General features: G+C 53.6%; 1 protein-coding gene across 3 annotated transcripts in view; it reads right to left on the bottom strand.

Moving 5' to 3' along the window:
* The window catches only part of CAMK2A (calcium/calmodulin dependent protein kinase II alpha), a 64940-nt gene that overhangs the window by 25751 nt on the left and 17695 nt on the right, over nt 1-21494 (bottom strand). For all 3 annotated transcript variants that reach the window (XM_077895912.1, XM_077895914.1, XM_077895913.1), the window contains exons 3-11: nt 15690-15749; nt 8951-9005; nt 8039-8104; nt 7846-7918; nt 4872-4974; nt 3463-3546; nt 3238-3332; nt 1854-1976; nt 1388-1471 (exon numbers count right to left, since the gene is read on the bottom strand). In XM_077895912.1, the coding sequence (XP_077752038.1) occupies nt 1388-1471; nt 1854-1976; nt 3238-3332; nt 3463-3546; nt 4872-4974; nt 7846-7918; nt 8039-8104; nt 8951-9005; nt 15690-15749 (743 nt within the window). The remainder of the gene's footprint in view (nt 1-1387; nt 1472-1853; nt 1977-3237; nt 3333-3462; nt 3547-4871; nt 4975-7845; nt 7919-8038; nt 8105-8950; nt 9006-15689; nt 15750-21494) is intronic.

The following is a 21494-nucleotide window of genomic DNA, read 5'->3' as shown; positions in this document are numbered from 1 at the left end:
TTGAGACACAAAGCCAAAGCCCTCTGCCCTGCTCATCCAGTTGCCCTCAACCCATGGCCCAGAGACCATCCCTGCCTCCCTGGGGAAATCGGGGTGAGCCAGGCCTGAGCTGGCACAGCTCCTGGGACAGGGCCATCCTAGCAGCAGATATTAATAGGTTCCAGTGACCTGGCCAGAGGTAGTAGAAGGGCTCAGAGACACCTGTTGGTGGGGACTTCTAAAGGCCAAGGACGATAGACCCTGCCCTCCTGGGGCCACCCTCTTCCCCCTCCACCCAGGCACTCAGTACCTTACTTTACCACTAGTTCATCTTCCCCAGGGCTCCTGGGCTCACAGCCATGGACGGTTGACATGAGAAAGCCTCTTGTCTCAACAAGGGGCCAAAGGATGGCCCTCCTGGTCCTGGTGCTATCTGATTTAGACAGTCTCTGAGTGTGACAGCCCATGATTTTAGGACATTTTGAAATACCCTCTGTGACCATTCCCCGTGGGGAGGTGGAGTGGGACTTAGTTCTCCTGGCATCATGCTGCCCACCACCCCCTTGGCCCATGTCGCTTCCGGAGCCACCATGTCAGGCCTGGGAGCAGTTGGTGAGAAGGTTCCCAATGAGCTGGGGCCTCAGGATCTGTCACTCAGCATTCTGACAGCTTCTCTGTTCCAGCAGGCTGGAACCCCCTCAGTTGCTCTTCCTACCTGCTCATGGGGTCCCTGGCGAGGTCTAGGCCAGGGGGTACCACAGCCCTGGGAGCACATACAGTCTGCTTGAGAGGCAGCTCCTGGCCCACCTGGGTCCCCTTGTGGCTTCCTCTGGGTGGTGACCCCTGTCCCTGTCTCTTGGCTTGTCCTCTCTAGTGCTTGGCAGCAGGACCTCTTACCCACCCCCCACCTCCCAGTCTCCTGCCCAGTCCCATCTCACCCCCTAGAACCTCTCGCCAGCCACACTGAAACACTTAGAGGCCCCCTATGGGGTCAAGCTCATGCTCCCAGACTTCTGCATGAGCTTTTCTCTCTGTGGAACATCTGCCCACTCTGACTCTACGTGGCTAATGCCTGCTTATCCTTCTGGGCGTCCGCCTAAGTGCACCTTGCCCAGCAAGGCTTCCTGGGATGCTTGCCCTGGTCCTTCCAGACCCGGCTCGCGGCCCTGCTGTGGTCACCTCCAGCCTCAGGGCGTGCCCCATCACAGCACTCACCACTGCCCCCTTAATGTCCTGGTTCCTTGTCTGTCCTTTCCACCTGCTCACTCCCCAGCCCAGAGAGTCGGTGCTCAGTAAGTGCTCGTTGACTCAGGGAAGGAGAGAACTTGTGAGTGAGTCTCTCGGCCTCTGTGGAGACCCAACCAAGCTACGCCATGTCCGGGGGCCACGGAGGGCGAGCACCTGTTACCTTCAGTTTTCTCCTGGCGTTGAACTTCTTCAGGCAGTCCACGGTCTCCTGTCTGTGCATGCAGGAGGCCACGGTGGACCGGTGCTGGAGGAAGTGGGGAGAGGTGCGTGAGTGGGAGGCAGGCCCTTCCCAAAGGCCCTTCGGCAGGGCGTCTTACGGAGCTGTGGTTGGCATCTTAGGGGGGACAAATCTTTGTTCTAGGGGACATTGTAAATACGGCAGGTGCTTGGCATCCCTGGCACCAGACATTCCATGCCAGGAGCACCCCCAGTCAGGATGCCAACACAGAAGGCCTCCAATGTCCTCCCACTTCCCCTTGAGAACCAGAGCAAGGTAGCATCTCTGGATTAAGCCACCTTGACCCTATGCTGGGCCTGAGGGGCCAGGGCAAGGCCAGGATTCCATGGAGGTCTAGACCCTGGAATCTGGAGGCGCTCCTGGTAGGGCCCTGCCGAGGAAGGCTCACCGAGATCCAGGGGTGCTTGAGGGCCTCAGCGGCCGTGATGCGTTTGGATGGGTTGATGGTCAGCATCTTATTGATCAGATCCTTGGCTTCCGGGGTGACGGTGTCCCATTCTGGTGATGGGAACTGGAAGGGGCAGAGGGGCCAGGTTTGCCCAGCCTACCCCAGGCCACCCCTGCGATCCCCCAGCCCCTGACTGGCAGGGGAGCAGGCAGGGGTCCTACTGCCCATCCACTGGGCATCCACAACCAGGAGGAGTTGGGATCCTTAATGCAGGGGCCCCTCTGGAACCAGAGGAGGGTCAGGGTCATTTGCCCCCAGGACAAATCAGAGCAGCGGCCAGAGGGGAAGGAGGCCTTCCTCTGTTTTCCTGAGGCTGTGCCTTATCTGGGGAGCAGTAGGCCAGTGGTTATAGGCCAGACTTCAGAGTCAGAAAGCTTGTCCCATGAGCAGCCTGGTGGCTCAGTGGTTTAGCGTTGCCTTCGACCCAGGGCATGATCCTAGAGACCTGGGATCGAGTCCCACGTCGGCTCCCTGCATGGAGCCTGCTTCTCCCTCTGCCTGGGTCTCTGCCTCTCTCTCTCTCTCTCTCTCTCTCTGTGTGTGTGTGTGTGTGTCTCATGAATAAATAAATAAAATCTTAAAAACAAAATAAGGCTTGGCCCAAGTCCTGGCTCCGCCTCCTGGGCTGTGTGATTTTGGACAAGACATGTGACCCTCAAGCTGTCCCTAAAGATATGAGGGTTCAATATGATATAAAACACATAGCACATGGCTTGATAGAATCAGCCTTATTGAAAATCAGCATAGCTCAGTCATTAGAAACACAGACACTAGAGCCGAACTGCCTGGGTTCAAATCCCAGCTCTACCATTTCTTAGCTATTCGGTGCAGGCAGTTATTTAACCTGTCTGTGCCTCGGCTTCTCTTTCTGTAAAATGGGGGATAATAATCTTATTTATGTCATAGCTGGGTATGAGGATTAGCGCTGATAATGTAGAAAGCATTTAGAAGAGTGCTGTGTTAGCTATTATTATTTGTATGTGCATTATTATTTGTGTGTGTGAGAGAGAGAGGGAGGGAGAGAGGGAGGGAGGCGGTCTGGCTTCTGGGGCCTACCTTCTACCACTCACCCCACTTTGGTGATGCTTCTGCCCTTTGGGGCCCCAGGCTAAATGCCATCACACCAAGGCCCAACCATGAGGTGGGGTCGTGTGCCGTCACCCCTCAAACTCCACCCACCCTACAACTAAAGGGTGGCAGGGGGCCTAAGTGGGTTGGGAGGGCAGGAGGGAGACAGCTTAGGTCTCTGACCTCCCTGGTATTGGCTTTCACCAGAAGGGACACAAGGGACCACAGGGAGGCCAGAGAGAGGAGGGACACTCACATCATAGGCGCCAGCTTTGATCTGCTGGTACAGGCGGTGCTGGTCTTCATCCCAGAATGGGGGATACCCAACCAGCAGAATGTAGAGGATGACCCCTGGGGAAAGGACCAGGAGAAGCCTCACCCTTCTGTGAGGAGGAGCGACGAAGAGAGGAAGAATGGGAAAGGAGAGGGCACCCGAGGGGCAAGCACCCAGGGTGGTGAGAGGGCTTTGGGATGGACTCACCACAGGCCCACAGGTCCACGGGTTTCCCATATGGGTCCTTCCGCAGCACTTCTGGGGAGAGGTATCCCGGCGTCCCTGCGAACCCTGCTCCCCAGACACACAGACAGGCAGACACACACACAGAGGTTGGCATGTAAGCAACCTAGAGCAAGATCCTGCTGGAAGAGGGATGGGGTTGCCCTGGAGATGGGGAAAACACTCCCCGCCCCCCAGAGTGGGTCAGAGGCAGGAAGCTCTGGCCTGGCGAGGCAGCAAAGCCTCTAGACCAGGGTGGACAAATACACAGTGCACCTGTCACCACCCCCACTCCAGAGCCTATGGCAGAAGTCATGGATTAATCCCAGAATCCTTCCCGTGGTGTCCTGACTCAGCATCATACACTTCTAGCAGCTCTCCCGCAGCCACTACCGAGTGCTGGTGCCACTCTAGACAAAATGTCCTTGCCATGCCCGGAAAGACTGAGCAGAACCCTTGCCCGCGCCCTACCCTTCTAGGAGCTGGGCCTGGGCTAGCAGGAGGCCTGCCCCTAACTCTGGTTTTGCCCTATGTCCCCTGGGGAGGCCTCTTTTCCCTCAAGGCTTCAGTTCCCTCATCTATCAAATGAGAGATTAAGGATTCCTCCTTTTACTACCTCCCAGCAGTGTTTCGAGGATCACTTGAAATAAACGGGCACCCAAAGTACTTTAACAAGTAATCATAAGAACAGGCACTCTTTATTGTGTGTGTGCTCAGCATCGGACTGAGCATTCCACACCTGGTCTCATTTACTCCTCACACAGCCCTGAGGACCCACGGTTATCACCCCCATTTTACAGATGAGCAACGAAGCCTCAGCAAGGTGAAATGACTCGCCCCCAAGTCACACACCTCCTGAGTGGCATAGTCAGAACTTGAACCCAGAGCTCTGGCTCTAAACCACTGATCAGTAGCACCCCCCAAAAAGTTTTCCTTTTTGAAAAGAACTCAATTATGTCAAAATCTCAGAGTACGCTGGCTCTTCTGAACTTAAAGGCTGGCTCTGCCGCTTTTAACTTCCCATGAACTCTTCCAAGTTTCTTAGCCTCGTGTTCCTTGTTTGCAAAGTCAGGACCATTGGCTCTGGCACGGCACCCAGGCCGTTAGGGGAACCCATGGAAGCCCCCAGCCAACACTGGTGGCGTGTGCGCATGTGGAGAAGCCGTGTACTGTTTTGATGGTAACCGCATCCCTGCCCCTGACCCCCATGGAGATAGGATGGGCAACACCCACAGACCAGAGGCTAAGTGCGGTGAGACCTCTGCTCCCTGAGCCCTGGCTCATGCAACAGTCATCTCCTGCCTGTCCCTGCTGGGGCAGGGGGGCTCCTAGAGCTCAAAGCGTCAATACAAGGCTGGTCCCTGACACCCCTGCCGTCCCCTGCCGCCACTCACCGAACCATGCCTGCTGCTCCCCTTCTACCTCTATGGCCAGGCCAAAGTCCGCCAGCTTCACCGCTGCGCCCTTGAGTTTGGAGGCCAACAACAGATTCTCCGGCTTCCCAGGATCAGAGAAAAGAGGGAAATCAGGGAAGAAAGAGCCAGAGGACAGTGAGCAGATTCAGAGCCTCACCTCTGGGGCCCTGAGCCTACAGGAGGAGGAGCAGTGGGCCCTGACCCCACCTCCTGTCCCAGCCACAGGACCCTGAGCTTCGGCCCCCAGAGAGGGGAACACCCTAGGGCATGCAGGACAACCTGCAACAGGACAACCCTTTCTCTACCACCCATCCCCTCCTTCGCCTCTACTCAGGGTTTGGGGCTGAGGCTGATGCAACGGCAAGGAACTGGGGTGGGGGGAGCCACACCGCAATAAGGAAAAAGGAGTGACATTTATTGTGCCGCTACTGTGTGCCAGCCACGAGGTTGAGTAGTTTGCATATATCACCTCACTTATCACCTCAACAACATCTGGGATAGGCATTATTATTCCCGTTTTCCACAGTGGCCTCCTGCATTCCCTGAAACTGTCATGCTTGCTCCCATCTCAGGGCCTTTGTACTTCCTGTTTCTCCTGTTTGATCTGCTCCTTCTCTGAGTTTCACAAAGCTGGCCCATTCTCTTCATCTGCTCCTACCTTCATGTCACCCCCTCAAAGAATCCTTCCATGACTAAAGGAGGAGCCCCCAGGTATCCTCTGTCTTAGTGACTGGTGGTTATGGTCACAGATATCACAATTTGTAAGTTTTTCCCCATGTGTCTATGTGCTTGTTTATTGACTGTCACCTCTATAGACAGTGAGCTCCTTATCTGTCTGTCAGCCACTATCACCAGCACCTAAGGCGGGGGGGCAGCTCATAGCAGGCACTTAATAAGTATTTGTCATACGTTTAAAGATGAGGAAACTAGGGCAGCCTGGGTGGCTCAGCGGTTTAGCGCCGCCTTCAGCCCAGGGTGTGATCCTGGAGACCCGGGATCGAGTCCCACGTCGGGCTCCCTGCATGGAGCCTGCTTCTCCCTCTTGCCTATGTCTCTGCCTCCCTCTCTCTGTGTCTCTCATGAATAAATAAATAAAATCTTAAAAAAAAATGAGGAAACTAAGGCCCCCAAAAGTTAAGTGACTTGACCAAGATCACACAGCTGATAAGGCACGGAGCCAGAATCAAGGCCAAGTCTGGCTCTGGAGCCATGTTCTTAACCATTCCGGGCTGAGAGATGGGGGCCCCATATGTGCCACCTGGCCTCTGGGGACTGGAAGACAGCTGTCTTCTGCTGGGTGTGGAGAACAGGAAATCCCCCTGCACAGGCCAGAGGGGAGTCGAGGTGAATTCTGCAGCTGGGTAGTCCTAGCCTATGACCTGGCTCCGCCACTTCCATGCTATGGAACTTGGGAAAACCATTTCACTTCTCCGAGCTTTAGATTCCTCTCAGAAAAGTGCATAAAGCCCACCTCATGGGGTGGCACATGGATTAGTCATGATAATCCACGTAGGGCACTTGGCAGTGGCCCACACCACATGCTCCATGAGCATTAGCACGGCTTGGGGTGGGGTGGGAGCATGGGTTCTGAGTCCCTGGAGACAGCTGATTTCCTCTGACCCCCCCTTCCCACTGGGACTTCTGAGGGGGGCCCCACATCTGACCTCTCACTGCCCAAAGCTAGGCAGGACCCAAACAAATATAGCTCCATCTGCCTGTCATGAAGGCCTCTTTTATCCTCTGGGGACTGCGTTCCCAAAGTGTGCTGGGTCTTGGTAGCCGCCCTGTCCTGATTTGATGAATATGCCACTAATTAATCTATCCAGAGTGGCCTAAATTTGTGCTGCCTCTCCTCTTTCCTCCTCCCGTGCAGGGGCTGTAGCTATAATGGGAACAGGCCCTCTGGGAGAACTGCCCTGCCATCTGGCCGGGACCCTCTTGGAGGGCACACTTGCCTCCAGGTCTAGACTGAGCCCTAGGGAGCTCCCCTGTGACAGTCAGAGGTGGGTAGGGGTTCTGGGCAGAGCACTGCTTCCCAGAGATAGACCTGGACCTTCTGAAGGATGCCCAGGGGGAGTGTCCAGAGAGGGTGTCCAGGCTGAGGAGGGCCTGGAGGTCCCGTCCAGGGTGGGGATGGAGGTACAGCCTGCAGAAGACTTAGGAGGTCCAACAAAGCTGCCCAAGTGGCTCTGGGGCTGCTCTGGGCTGGAGGCTTGATCTGTGTGGCCACCCAAGGAACAGGATCTGGGCTCAGAAGGCCGGGGCTCCATTCCTAGCTTAGGCACAATTGAACTGCATATTCTTGGGCAAGTCCCTTAGGCTCTTTAGGCCTCTGTTTCCTGCTCTGAAAATTGGGGGTAATTTGTGAGCTACCAGCCTCAATGCCTTGAGGCTCAGCCAAGAAGAGCTAGGAGTCCGTGCTGACTCCAGGCAAGGCTAACCCTCGGTCACACATCTGCTTAGGCCTGTCCTTCTTCTCCTTCGGGTGGGAAGAAGAAGAACCCTGAGGGCCCCAAGGCCTGTTTTTCTTCTCCCCCCACCTGCCAGAGACCCAGAAACAAGAATCACAGTGCCTCTGTGCACCAGGCTGTGCTGTCTCCTTTGACATCCTGGCAACCCCAAGCAGACGTTGCTATGGCAACCCCACTGTAAGGATGCTGAGGCCCTGCCACCAGAGAGTGGCCTAGCTGGGCCCTGGACCCTGCCGTAGCTGGCCCTGGCAGCCGAACTACATCTTCCCTGGTCTGGCCAAAGCACATGGGCCTGGGAGTCAGGAGACTGGATCCCATGCCTAGATACTCCTCCCTGCACCCTCATCTAAACAGTGGGGTAGATATTTCCTGCCCACCCGACTCAGGGGACTTAAAGACCCCTGGCTTCACAGGTGGAGGGCAGGGCAGGAGGCAGAGGGGCAGGCTCCTGGGTGAGCCGCACCCCAGGATGGGTCACTCACCTTCAGGTCCCGGTGCACCACACCCATCTGATGGCAGTGCAACACGGCCTCCAGGATCTGCTGGATACAGTGGCTGGGGACAGAGAGGGAAGGGTCCCCGCGTGAAGGCAGGCATATCCCGGGAACCTGGGAAGCCAGTAAGGGAGACACCCCGCCCCCCCGCCACCATTGCCAGGCCGCACCTGGCACTCACCTGGCATCAGCCTCACTGTAATACTCCCGGGCCACGATGTCCTCAAACAGCTCCCCACCAGTAACCCTGGGGAGATAGGCACAGAGTCACCCTCCCACAGAGGCTCCACGTATTGCCTCTTCTGGAAGAGTCTCCAGGACGCTAAGGGGTGGGGGTACCCAGGGACCTCGGAACCTCAGACCAAAGGGAGGAACCCCAGGGACCCTGGCAGGGGCCTCCTGCTACAAACCTCTTCCTGACTCCAAGCTGACCCTTCCACTGACTTCCCTCCCACCACTTGCTCTGCTCTCCCACTGGGTCCAGGCTGGAGTTAGGACAGGGGCTGGGACGCTTAGGTTCCTTAGGCTCCTGGAAGCCCAGGCACTGGGATTTTTGTTGCTGTGTTTAATAAAATTTATTTTTTAGAGTATCTTTAGGCACACAGCAAAACTGAGCAGAAGGCATGGAGATTTCCCATATACCCACACATGCAGAGCCTTCCCCACTATTAACTGTTTTTTGTTTTTTTTTTTTTTGCAGATGGGACCAGTGTCTTCACTGAGTTTCTCTGCCAACCCAAGAACCTATCATTTCATTGTTTTTCATTCAGTTGACTGGCTTTCAAAACTTTAAATTTACTCCAAAAGGAAACTGTATCTTGCCACTAGACATGGAAAGCCAGTACCACTGGCCACAAATAGAAACAAAATGATGTGACAAGGAAGTAACAAGTGTGTGTTGGCGTTTCAGGGAGACCCACCTGCACTGTTTGGGTGGCAGGCCTACCACATTCGGGAACCTTCTGTCTCAGAGGAGGGAATTCAGCCCAGCCGGGGGCGGCATTTGGGAATCAGGCCAAGGGACCCAGCTAGGTCATCCCTGCTCAGGCTGCCCCTAGTGCCCTCATACGTCCCAGGGTGGGCCCAAACTCACAGGTCGAAGATCAGGTAATGATGTCCCTCCTCAGAGATGCTGTCGTGAAGCCGGACTGTGGGAGGGGCCCAGGCAGCCAGTTAACCTCCAGAAGCTGGCTTCCCGCCCGCTCCTGCCCTCTCACCTCACCCCTCCAACGGCCAACATTCCAATTTCCCAGTCACTGAGCACAGGCTAGAGGACAGGCACTTTGACAAACGCCAGGTGAACGATGGCTCACTGACCTTGGGCATCATCAGAGGAGGCCCAGGTTTTAAGATGAAAGACCCCTCCCTGCTTTGGTCAAAGTCTGGCCTCTTCCTTCCTCCAACCCTCAGCCTCCTTGCTGGGCAGGCTGGCATCATGGCAATAACCTGTGGCTGGGGTCTCTGCCACTTGCTAGCTGGGTGACTTCAGGCAAGTTGCTGTACCTTTCTGAGCCTCTCATTTCTTCCCTGGACAATGAGAATGAAACTCCCGGACCTGCAGACTCATTGTGAGAATTCCATGAGGCACACAGTCGGTGTCCACCCAGTGCCGGCCTGAGGGAAGAACCCTGCTGTGCATCCAGGTGTGAGATAAGCTAGCCCGTGGAGGTGAGGGGACAGCGGTCCCTGAGTTAGGCGTGCTGAGAAGCTGTCACCTCTTCATACCTCATTTACCAAGAACAGAGCTCCCCAAATTACCCCCTGAGATTCTGGAAGGAAGGGCCCAAGGCCGGGGGGCTGATTCTGGGGGGCTGGACCCTGCCAGCCAACTGCATTTTCTCCTGGGACTGCTTCACATCCTTTCCTGAGCCACAGCCTAAAAATGTCCACAGAGCGGGGTGCGTGCTCAGAGAATTAGGATACGTTGCACAGCAGAAGATTATGCAGCTGTTAAAACAACACAGCAGTTACGTATCTCCCGGTTCAAAATCATCTCTGAATTATGTTGTTTGGTAAAAAAAAAAAAAAAAAGCAAAGTACAAAACAGCATGCGTAGTACTTTAAAAAAAAAAGTTGTGTTTAAGCTTGTTTATGTCATAAGCTTCTCTGGAAGGATACAAAAAAGTGGGCATTGAGGTACCTTGGGGAGGGGAATCGGGAGAGTAGAGGTGGGGGGTTGGTGAGACTATGTTTTCACTGTGAGCCCTGGTGCCATCTGAAATCTTGCCATGTGCATGCATTTCTGACTCAGTATTGAGTGCCCTCAATGGCTCATGGCTCTCCTATCTGCACATAAAGTTTGGACAAGCAGGTATCAAACACGCCAGAGTAGATATCTACTACCGGAGAGGAGAGAATGTGGCCAGAGATGGAGAAGGATGGCAAGACAAATTTTTAAATTTTTTACATTTTAAAGATTTTATTTATTTATTCATGAGACCCAGAGAGAGAAGCAGAGACATAGGCAGAGGGAGAAACAGGCTCCCTGCAGGGAACCTGACGCAGGACTCGATTCCAGGGCCCTGGGATCACGCCCTGAGCCAAAGGCAGATGCCCAGGTGCCCCACAATTTTCTTTAAGATTTATATATTTAAGGGCTGCCCCCAAAAGATGTTTTAAATATATTTTATTTTATTCTTAAGTAAGCTCTACACTCAATGTGGGGCTGGAACTTATGACCCCGAGATCAAGAGTCACGTGCTCTACCAACTGAGCCAGCCAGGTGCCCCTATTTGAAATATATTATATGTATGGGTTTATTTGTTTGTTTGTTTGTTTGTTTTTCTGAAATATATTGTAAAGCAAAACTAAAAAGCAGGTTCCATAAGAGAACATAATATATAATCTTCTTTAATTTTTTAATCAACACTTTAATATAAAAAATTTCAAGCTTCCACTCAAGTGAACACCCATGTACCCACTACTTAGCTTCTATCATTAATCTTCTCTTATACTTGTTTTACTACATTTGTAACCATTTCCTCTATCTATTAATCTATTTCAATTTTTTAATGCATTTCAGAGCAAAAGTAGGCTTGGTTTTTGACCTGTATATGTGTGTGTTTTGAAATGAGCATCCTGTATATTCTGTGTGCCGAATCTGGCAACCCTGTATTGGTACCCTGGCCAGGTTCCCTCCTGTAAGAGGGTACAGCCATCCTGCAGCTGCTGGGAGAGCTGGCTGCTAACCGCTCACAATTACCCCCCTTCGCTGGAGAATTGCCCCTTGTGGCTGGAGCCACCTAGTGTACAAGGTTATCTGCAGCCTTCGGCCAATGACTGACTGACATGGGGAGGCAGGGTCAGTGCAAAGGGCCAATCTCCTTGCCTTAAGGAGGGACAACCCCTTAACCGGATATGTTCCAGAGGCTTCCCCACTGCACCCTGTATACACACCTGAAATCAGGTCAAAGTTAGACTTGACCTCAGGCCACATCCTTGGTCAATTCCTTCCCTTTTTCTATCCTGCTTTACTCCATCCCTTGCAGGTCTCCCCTGGAAGCACAGCCTCACTAGATCAAAAGCACCTGAATCCCTGCCTTAGGCTCTGCTTCTAAAAAACCTGACCTGAGACAACATGTATAGAAACACTTGAGAAAGCACAGATATCATATATCCTATGGAAATATGTATCATACAATATTAGCTCTAAGCGGCAAGGTTATAGAAGATACTTTAAAAATTGTCTTCTCAAAAAAAAATTGTCTTCTCACTTATCTACAATAAACTTGCATTATTAGTCTATCAAGATGAAGTTTTTAAAAAGACCCTTTCCTTGAGGTACCTGGGCAGCTCGGTACTTGACTGTCTGCCTTAGGCTCAGGTTGTGATCCCGGGGTCCTGAGATCAAGTCCCACGTCAGGTTCCCCGCAGGGAGCCTGCTTCTCCCTCTGCCTATGTCTCTACCTCTCTCTCTATGTCTCTCATGAATAAATGCATAAAATCTTAAAAAAAAAAAAAGTTCTGTGGCTACTGCCCAAACTTCAAAAAAATAAAAAAATAAAAAAGACCCTTTCCTTGGGGAGTGGACTCCTTACTGTCTACTCTGTTGTAGGCAGGCATATGTTTTTAACATCTCTTTCCTGAGTGTGAGAAGCTCCAAAAAGCCAAGCTGTGACCAGAATCATCTCAGAATGGGCTTTTAGAACCGGGTCAAGAGCCATTTGAGAAGAACTCCAACAAGACTAGGGTCCTTGATCCACCCTCTGGCCAGAAGCCTCATCTCCTTTAGAGAAGGTTCTCAGGGTTCGTGGAAATGGACAAAACTGGGGAGAGGGTCCTTTGGTGCTCTCACTCAGATGGTATTTTTATGCTGATTCAAAAGGCTGCTCCTCTGCCTGGTGGCTCAGTCAATTAAGCATCTGACTCTTGATTTTAGCTCAGGTCATGATCTCGGGGTCCTGAGATCAAGCCCAGTATCAGGCTCCACATACAGTGGGGAGTCTGCTTCAGGATTTCCTCTCTCTCCCTCTGCCCTTCCTCCCCTCAAATAAATACATAAATCTTAAAAAAAAAAAAAAAAAAAAAAGGCTGCCCCTCTAAGCATCCAAGCAAGGGGAACACAGGCTGGATTCCAGCCCCACCTGCATAAGGGCACTGGGGTGAGCTTTAGTCGCTGAGAGGTGACACCATCACAGCCCAGAACCCAAGAGACAAGACACATAAAACCTCCCCTCCCATCAGTGAAGGCTACCCTGAGAAAGAACTCAGTCCAAAGCCGAAGAGGAAAAGAAAGATTCAAGAGCCACCACAGGGTATGAAAGGGTCTCACCGCCTCGCAGAGATTGACATGCCTGTGGTCATTGAGCTATGCTGTCCGTTTTTGACTTTTTAAAAATATTGCCATAGATCCAACAAATCTGTAACCTAGTTTTCATGTGTATAGCTGGGCTCACGAATTTCTGACATTCCTTTCATATTTCCAACAGTGATGAGTTTTTTCTTGGAAATTGAAGGGTAATGCTTGTTATTGTATCCACTGCCTCCTGACAGCACATTCCTGATGTCCACTTGGGAAGCTAAATGGAGTGGCTGGGAACCTGGGCTCTGGAGTCACTCTTGCAGGACTCACCTCCAGCTCTGCCTCTTATAAGCTGTGTAACTTTGGGCAAATTAGATAGCCTCTCTGAGCCTCCTTTCCTACCTAGGGTGGTAACACCACTGACCTGCTTCATGTGTGGGGGGTGGGGGTGGGGGGGAGGGTTAATGGATGATGCTCGTAAAGCCCTCAACACAGTGCCTGGCACCAGGAAGAACTTGACAAATGGCGACACTGTCATCTTCATCACCGACCAGCCTCACTTCACGTGCCCACCCCACATCACCTGCTAAACTCTCAGGTTATCCCCTGTTCCCCGGGGTGGTCTTCAGAATCGGTCCTATCAGCAGGTGGTGATGGTATGGAGTGTGGGACACTGCCCCTGTCCCATGTGCACAGTACAGGTGGACCCTCCTGTGCTGAGCCAGGGCCTCCCTGACCTGGTCCACTTGGGGCTGGGCAGCGGCCAGGAAGCCTGGCTAGGGTCACCAAGCAGGCTGACTAGGACTCAGTCTGGCTCCTCCTGGCACAGACTTGCCTCTTGGATTCTGTGTCCACAGCTGTACCTCTTTGCCCTTCTTCGGGCAGATTATAATCTACTTAGAAGTGGGATGCTTAGAGCCTTGGGAAGCAGCACCCTCCTGGGCCCTTTCAGCCCTGTGATAGCTTTGGGGTTCGTCCCCAGATCTTCCTGGTCTGGGGCTCAGCTCTGCTCTCTACTTCTCTGTGCATCAGCCACCCCACAGCCACCCCCGCCCCGTCCCCGCCCCCGCTCATCCTCAGCCCCCAGCAGAGACCTCCGCATGTGGTGGGGCCCCAGATGCCCTTGCCATAGGTGAAGGAAGGAGTGAAGGCCTCAATGATGGTGACGTCGGTAAGGCGGGTAGCTGCCATTCCTGAGACTTTACCACGGGCCAGGCTTGTGCTAAGTGCTTTCCTTGCAATTTCTCATTTAACCTGCCCGATAGTTGTAGAGGGTGGCTGCCTACCATGATTACCCTCATGAGCCTGTGCACGCTCAAACACCTGGTGAACAGCAGAGCTGGCATGGGCCCCAGGTGCAAACCCATTCCCTCAACCACCATGTTAAATACCACACCCCAAACTGGTGACTCAGAAGAATGAGAATCGTATGAAGATTACATTTTCAGGTAAGATTGTTTTGTGGAAAGGTGTAGACTAAGGAAAAAGAGGAACAGCTTCATGACGATAGAGCATTTACCTCGGGACTGTCACAGTGCTGTGCTCTAACTAATCACAACCCTATGAGGCGAGTACCATTGCCATTCTCCAGATGAGAAAACTGAGCTTCAGAGTGACTCAGCAACATGTCCGGGGTCACACAGCAATTAGGCCACAAACCTAGGATTTGAGCCGCAGTGTGTCACCCCCAGAGCCCATAAGGGACCGCTCCCCATGTATAGCGGGGGTGGGGCGGTGAGAGGGAGAAGGAGGCAGCATTGACCTGAGTCAGCTGCAATGTGCAGCAACACACACACTTACACACACACCCTCCCCGCCTCCTTCCTCTGGGGCTGACAGCCTTTCTAAGAACCATGGAACTTGGTAGTCGAGATCCCTCACAACGCCTTCCATCACACAGCTGGGCAGGTGGAGGCCCCGAGCGGGACAGGAGCTGCCCAGGGCCAAACAGTGAGTCTGCAAAGCCGGTCAGGGATCGGGGTCCAGCCAGGGCTGCTCCCCAGCAGCCGCCTTGCTGCCCCTCCTCTGATTCTGGCCCTGGAGCCTCTGGCTGCTGTTTGCACAGTTCTGTTCCCCTCCCTGGGCACAGGGAAGGGGAGGTGCCTTTTGGGTATAAATAGCAGATGGAGATGCTTCTCTCCAGCAGGAGAGTTAACCCTTGGGGCTCTGGGCACAGAGATGCCTCCTTCCCAAGGGCAAAGGCGTGGTGGCTGTCAGAGTTGGAATATTCCTTAGAGAACACCTAGGCCTTGCTCCTCAAAACATGGTCTGTGAACTAGCAGCGCTAGCATCACCTTGAAGCGTGTCAGACGTGTGAAATCTTGGGCCCCACCCAAACCCACTGAACCAGATCTACCTTTTAACAAGATCCCCCAGATTATGCAGAAGGCATCTCCTCGTGAAGATGGGGGAAAGTGGCTCAGAGAGGGCAGGGCTCCTACCCAAGGTCACACAGCCATTCCCCGACAGAGCTATATCTAGACTCTATTCTTCCTCCCGTCCCCACCCCACCCCCTCCAGCCACTCTGCCTCAATGCAGAACCTTGATGGGCAGGGATGCAGACCCCCCAGTCATGCATGGGAGAGGCAGGGAGGCAGGCAGTGATGCATGGTCAAGGCCCGGCCTCTCCCCTGTGGGCTGTGCTCACTCTACCCCTGGGGCAGGGGCCACCTTGGAGCCTGCCACTGGGGGCAGGGGGCAAGCAGGCCGCTGGTCTAGGTAGGTGGGCAGGCCACAGTGCCAGGCTGACTCGGCTTGGGGTAGGTTTGGGGAGTAGGCCACTATGGTCAAGGCCAAGCCTGGCCTATTTTCGTCTCTCTCGGAGCTTCAAGAGTTTTCCTGAAACAGCTTTTCTGAAGGAGGCTGCTGGCAGCGTGGGCTAGGAGGAAGGGCCCCTTCTTCACCACCCCCCCCCACCAAGCTGGTCTCTGAGAAATGTGGAGACCATTAAAGGCACCCCCTTTCCCATCACTCCTGCCACCATCCCCAGAGAAGAGAGCAGCTGCCCTCCTAGCCCCAAACGCCCACCAGCTCAGGCAGGGCACAGGGCCAGGCTCTACCCACACCCCCCACTCGTCCCCCACAGCTCACCTATGTTGGGGTGTTTCAGCAGGCGGCAGATGCGAGCTTCGCGCTCCAGCTTCTGATGGTCTGAAATACAGATGCCCAGGTGAGTCCCAGGTGAGGGAGGAAACTTTACCCACTCTGACCCTGCCTCTTCATGGTCCCTTATGATCTGTACACCCCAGGGCAGCCCCGGACCCCATCTGGGTAAGCTCGCCTTTCTGGCCAGGCCCCTGGGTTCTCCAGGAAGGCAATAGGATGCAGCAGAGGCCCCGAATGATGGGGAGCAGGGTTGCAGTGCCTCAGAAGTCCCTTCCCCTCTCCAGGCCTTGGTTTCCAGGGCTCTCAAGTGAGGTGCCTCCCTGAGCCCCATCCACAGAGCCTGGAACACCCCCTCAGGGCAGATTCCTGTGGCCCCCGCCTCCAGCCCTTTCCCTCACAGGGCACTCCAGCCAGACTGAACTGCTAAATGGCACTTCTCCAGACCCACCCCCTCAGCCCTCTCGCTTGGGCTTGGGGGCCTTCACCCATGTGGTTCTCTCGGCTTAGAACTTTCCCTCTCAACCTCCCACCTGTCCTTCACTGGCCATCACTCACTCACTCCTACCTATTCTAATATACCCTCTCCTGGCAGCCTGTCCGAACTGCCAGGGTGGTAAGGGCCCCTCCTCTGTGCTCTCAGGGCCCCTGGACAACACATGCTACTTTGTCTCATGGGTATCTTTACCCTTAGGGGCAAGAATTTGGTCTCTTCTATACCCCTGGCATCTTCCCAAATGCCTGACACATAGTAGGTACTCAAGAAATAATTGAATTAAAGAACAAATCATTGAATGATGAACCTTTCTAGCGGAGTGCATATTTTCTCTACAGGAGAGGAATTGTATTAACTCACAGAGGCCACCTCCCTTACAGAGTACTCCAGACCAGGGACACTGAGAGCCCCAAAGAATCTGCAGGGTACAATCTGTATGTGGCCGCATCGGGGCTTACCCAGAGCTCCCACACCTGCTTTCCAGGACTTTTGTCCAAGCCCCCGGAGAGAGAGGCCTTGTTCAGGATCTGACCCCATGGTCTCCGACTCTGAGGCTGCTGGGAGCAATCCTACTCGTGACCCTCTTCGGTCCTCCCAACGACCCTATGCTGTGAGCACCACTGCCCCCATTTTATGCACTTCTCAATTTCCCTTCTGGTGCTTTTCTCACAGTTTCATAGTTAATGCCCTAATTTAAAAAAACAAAAACAATACAAAGGGAGCCCGTAGAAAATTTACCATGTGCCAGACACAGTGCAGAGCACCCATATATCCATCTCAAGGTCTCACAACGACCCTTTTGAGGGAGGTGCTATCACATTCTGGCTTCACAGAGGAGGAAAGAGAGGTTCAGAGAAGCTAAGTACCTGGCTCTGAGTCACACCTGCAGTGATCAGAGGAGCCACACTTTGTACCCAGGCAGTCAGACTCCAGGGGTGAGCTTTCCTGTGCCTCCATGCCCTGACTCATCGCCACCACCTCCACCTGCCCCCAATTTCTGAATGGGAAAATCGGGGCCCCTAGGAGGGAACTCACATAGACATTCAGAAGCAGAACCAGGACAAGAACTCCCGTCTCTAAAGAGCCCCTTCAGAGTGGGCAGCCACCAAGGAGGGCAATAAGGACGTAGAGAGCCCCAGGCCTCGTCCCCAGGCAGCCAGTTTTCCTTTCCCCGCCCCTCTATTAGAGCAATCACTGGCCATTCTCCACAGGCTGCAGAAGCCAAGAGCAATCTTGAAATGTGGCTTTTTTGTCAGCAGAGCAATTAAGTTCAATCCTCTTTCCATAGAGTAGAAGCTCAACTCCCCAGCTGAAGGTGGGCTACAGGCTGGGGAAGGGGAGGATATGGGGGACATGCCCCTGGCCCCCCTCCCTCCCAGCCTCCTTCCACATCCTCCAGGATAGCAGGTTGCCAGTTCCCACACAGGAGGGCTGCCGAGGGCTCTCAGTGGACTGAGGATGGCTGGATTCCCCGCTGGCCCGACACCCTGTCCCTCACCCCACCATCCCCAGCAGAACCAGAAACCAGGCCGGTCAAGCGGGGCCTATCAGAGGGGGTTGGGGGCCTTCTGGCCCAGGTTGTACATGCAGGGGATGAGGGATCCAAATGCAGAATTCTGATGTTTTCGCTGCCGTGTGAAGTCACCCAGGAGCCCAGTTAAGCTGACAGCATTGAAAGGACACGCTGATCACAGAGCCTCAGACTTGGGCCTGATGGCCAGCCCTCGCTGCTGGAAACGCCAGGAGCTGTTTTTATAAACCTGGCAATCATCTTGTGCATCGTCCAATCACACTGCATTGCAACTTCCAGTGCTAAAAGCATTAATTTGTTGAATTTATGTAAACATATATGTTATCCAACAGTTTTTGTAACTCTGAAATGTTTTTGTTTTCTGACATGCCTCAAAGAAAGTAAGGACTGTGTTTCTCTTGACCTCTGAGGCCTTGCTCTGTTATGTAGGTAAGGAAACTGAGGCCCAGTGATAAGGAACAGCCCCATTATCAAAGTCACTCAATAGGGTACATTAGAACCCAGATCCCTGGGGCGTCTGGGTGGTGCAGTCCATTAAGAGTCCAACTCTTTGTTTTGGCTGATGGTGAGATCAAGCCCCGCATTGCTCTGCACTCAGCACGGAGCCTGCTTGAGGTTCTCTCTCTCTCCCTCTCCCCTCCAGCTGTCTCTCTCAAATAATAAATAAATCTCTAAAAAATAAAAACTCAGAGCTCTGAGGAACTACTCCTAGATGCTCCCCTGACTCCAGCCAATAGTCTTCTGCAGCCAAAGACATCTTATTAAAATGTGAATTAGATGCTGTCACTCCTCAGCATCAAACTCCCCAATGTACTTGAAATCCAAACTCCTCACCACAGCCAGCCAGAACCAGCTGGACCTGCCTCATCTTGGCCTTGGAGATTCAGCCACAGTGGCCATCTTTCTGGCCATAGGCACACCAAGTCCCTTTCCACCTCAGGCCCTTTGCACTTGCTGGGCCTTTTGTCTAGAATGCTCTTCTCCTGGGTCTTCTCATGGCTGCCTCCTTCTCCTCAGGCAGATCCAACACAACATCACCTCCTCAGAGAGCTCCCCTGGCTGTCTTATCTAAGTGTCTCTCTGGCCCCATCACTTCCCCACTACCCTGTGTGGTACCTCATTGCTACCTAAAGTTACCCAGCTTATGTATACGTTTAATGTTCTTTACAGTCTTCCTCCCTACAGAACAGGTGCAATGAGAGCAGGACCTTGTCTGTCAGTCACTGCCATACCCCAGGGCCCAGAGCCTCTAAGCAGCTTGTCCAAAGTTCCATCACTAAGCAATGGCAGAGCTGGGATTTCAACCCATGTTCATAAATGCTATCCTATATTGCCTTCCATTCTCATAATTAATTGATGAAGCAATCAATTCAGCTCAATATAGTCCCACAACGGTGAAAGGCCTGACGGATGCCTCCTGCCCAGGTACCTGGGAGGATTGCCCTGATGTCCACTATGGTACCTTGTGAACCTTGTCCCTCCTCCTTGGGGGCGGGCCCAAGAGCTTGGCAGTCAAAGGCGAGTGAAAGTAAGGTTCGGAGTGAGGCTCCTAGGGCCAGAGAGTGCCAACAGGGCAGGGCAAGACAGAGTAGAGCATGAGGGAAGTGCCATTGGACAGCCTGGAAGGCTCTGCCTGCAGGGCAGGGGCAGGGGGAGGTTGCATGGGGAGCCCTCCAGCGGGCAGATGGGCAGTGGGGCTCTGGCCAGAGGCAGAGTAACCAGGGGAAGAAACAAACCTTCAAGTCTTGGAAGAGGAAATGTCCCCACCCTCTAGAAGGCCTCAACAGGGCTCCTGATCCTGGGAGGTTGGAGAAATAATCCCAAGGGCCAAGAGTGCCAGGCAGGGGTAGGGAGTAAGATGAGGAAGATGGGAAGGATCTGTCTCCCTGCCCCCTTCACAGCATGGACCTGAAGCTCAGGGGCAGCCTGAAGGAGCTCATGCGACGCTTCTCAGCCCACGTCCTGGGACTGGTTGCCTGGGAGCTGAGGAAGTGACCCCTCAGCACTCGGGTGGACGGTGGGTACCATGGAGGCCTCTGTACCCCCTGTGACTCGCTCCTGGCTGCACCATTCACATCCACGTGCCCAGCCATCCCTAAAATGTTAATGATCTTTGTGTGCTGGGTGAGGATCTGGCTAGGAAGCCTACAGAGCCCCTGGCAGGGAGTTATCCCTGAGCTTGGACTAGCTATCATAACCGCTGATGGGATTTTTTAAATGCAGGAGCTTGGCCTCACCTATTGACTCCAACCCTCCAGGGTGGAAGTAAGGCAGCTGCATTTTTTTTTAAGGCTCCTTGAGGGGATTTGGCAGGGCTTGAGACAGGCAAAATTTTTACTTTCCATCCCATGCCTTTGACTTCTTGGAATTGTGTGTACTATGAGCCTTTTATTTAAAAAGAGTAGTTTTAAAATACATGCCAAAAAATCTCTTGGGTTGGGGAGCCACTCAGCCAAAGAAGAGGCTGACCCGGGTTGGGGAGGGGAGCCACAGCTCCCTGGTGTGAGGGGAGGACTGACACCCCGGGTGGGCCAGGCCCCCACTGGGAGCCGCCAGAGTCACCGGGAGTGCCAGCAGGAGAGGCTTAGGGTATGTTGCCAAATATTCAGCATCAAAGTGCTCCCCACCCCAGGCACCATGAGTGGCAAACAAAGAAACCTGCTAAAAGCAGCTCTGCTCCTCCTCTCCCGCTGAGGGGAAAAGCGTTGGCAGTTGGCAGACTTCTTTGAGAAGGTTCCCCTGAGAACCTCCCCACTCCCACCCTTGACACTCACCTAGGCCTGAGCCACCTCTCTTGAAGGATGTCAAAGCCTCTACAAATTGCCGAAGACAGAGGACTTGGTGATTTCCTCCTGGCACGGCCCAGTCTATACTGCCCGAGGAAAGCTTAATCACCTTCCAGAAAAGAGGCAATGCCCCTTCCATTGTCCCCCTTATACATCTCTCTTTCTATCAGTGTGTGTGTGTGTGTGTGTGTGTGTGTGTGTGTGTGAGAGAGAGAGAGAGACAGAGACAGAGACAGAGAGAGACAGAGAGAATATGAGGCAGGTGGGGGGTGGGTTTGCTCTGAGAGTTCAGAGAACTGGCCCAAGAGCTCCAGCATCCAGGGAGGACCTTGGCTCCTGACCCTCCCTCATTTTGAAGCAACCTCAACCAGTCACCCCAAGTTGTGGCTCTCATCTTGCCCCATCTGTATCACAGCGGTTGGGACATCTCCTTTGATCGCTAGAGACATAAAGCACAGAGAAGGCTCCAGACTGCCACTCGTCACACAGTAAGCAGGGCAAATCCCAGCATCTGGACCTAAGGCAGAGCTCCTGCGGCCTCCCTACCCACCCTGGCTCCCTGCCTGCTTCTGGCTCAGGCTCCAGACTTTTCCACAGGTGTCGTCCTTCTGCACCAGCTTTCATGCTGAACGGGTGCCATCGCGGCCCCAGGCCCCCAGAGAACCACCCTCCACACACCTAGCCTCTTCTCCCTGTAGGACACTGGCTGCTTATGGGGGAGTTCAGTAGCTACGAGGAAGCGCTGGGCTCCCAGAAACACTGAGCCAGCGAGATGAAAGGCAGCAACGCTGTCCAACACGGGGCCTGCTGGGAGGCCTGCGGGGGACCGTGTGAACATCCTGTACCAGCCTCTGTGAACCCCATACCTGCTGCGCCCCAGCTCAGACACAGCTGCCTCCTGTGCCAGGTAAACACCTGGACACTATGCCATCCCTGCATGTGACGTCTCCCATGCTGACCCTAAACCGGCAGGATTTCCT

This window comes from Canis aureus, chromosome 4, assembly GCF_053574225.1.
Source record: "Canis aureus isolate CA01 chromosome 4, VMU_Caureus_v.1.0, whole genome shotgun sequence".
Lineage (NCBI taxonomy): Eukaryota > Metazoa > Chordata > Mammalia > Carnivora > Canidae > Canis > Canis aureus.
Note: the sequence above shows the minus strand (reverse complement) of the source record. Positions and strands in the feature narration are given on the sequence as shown.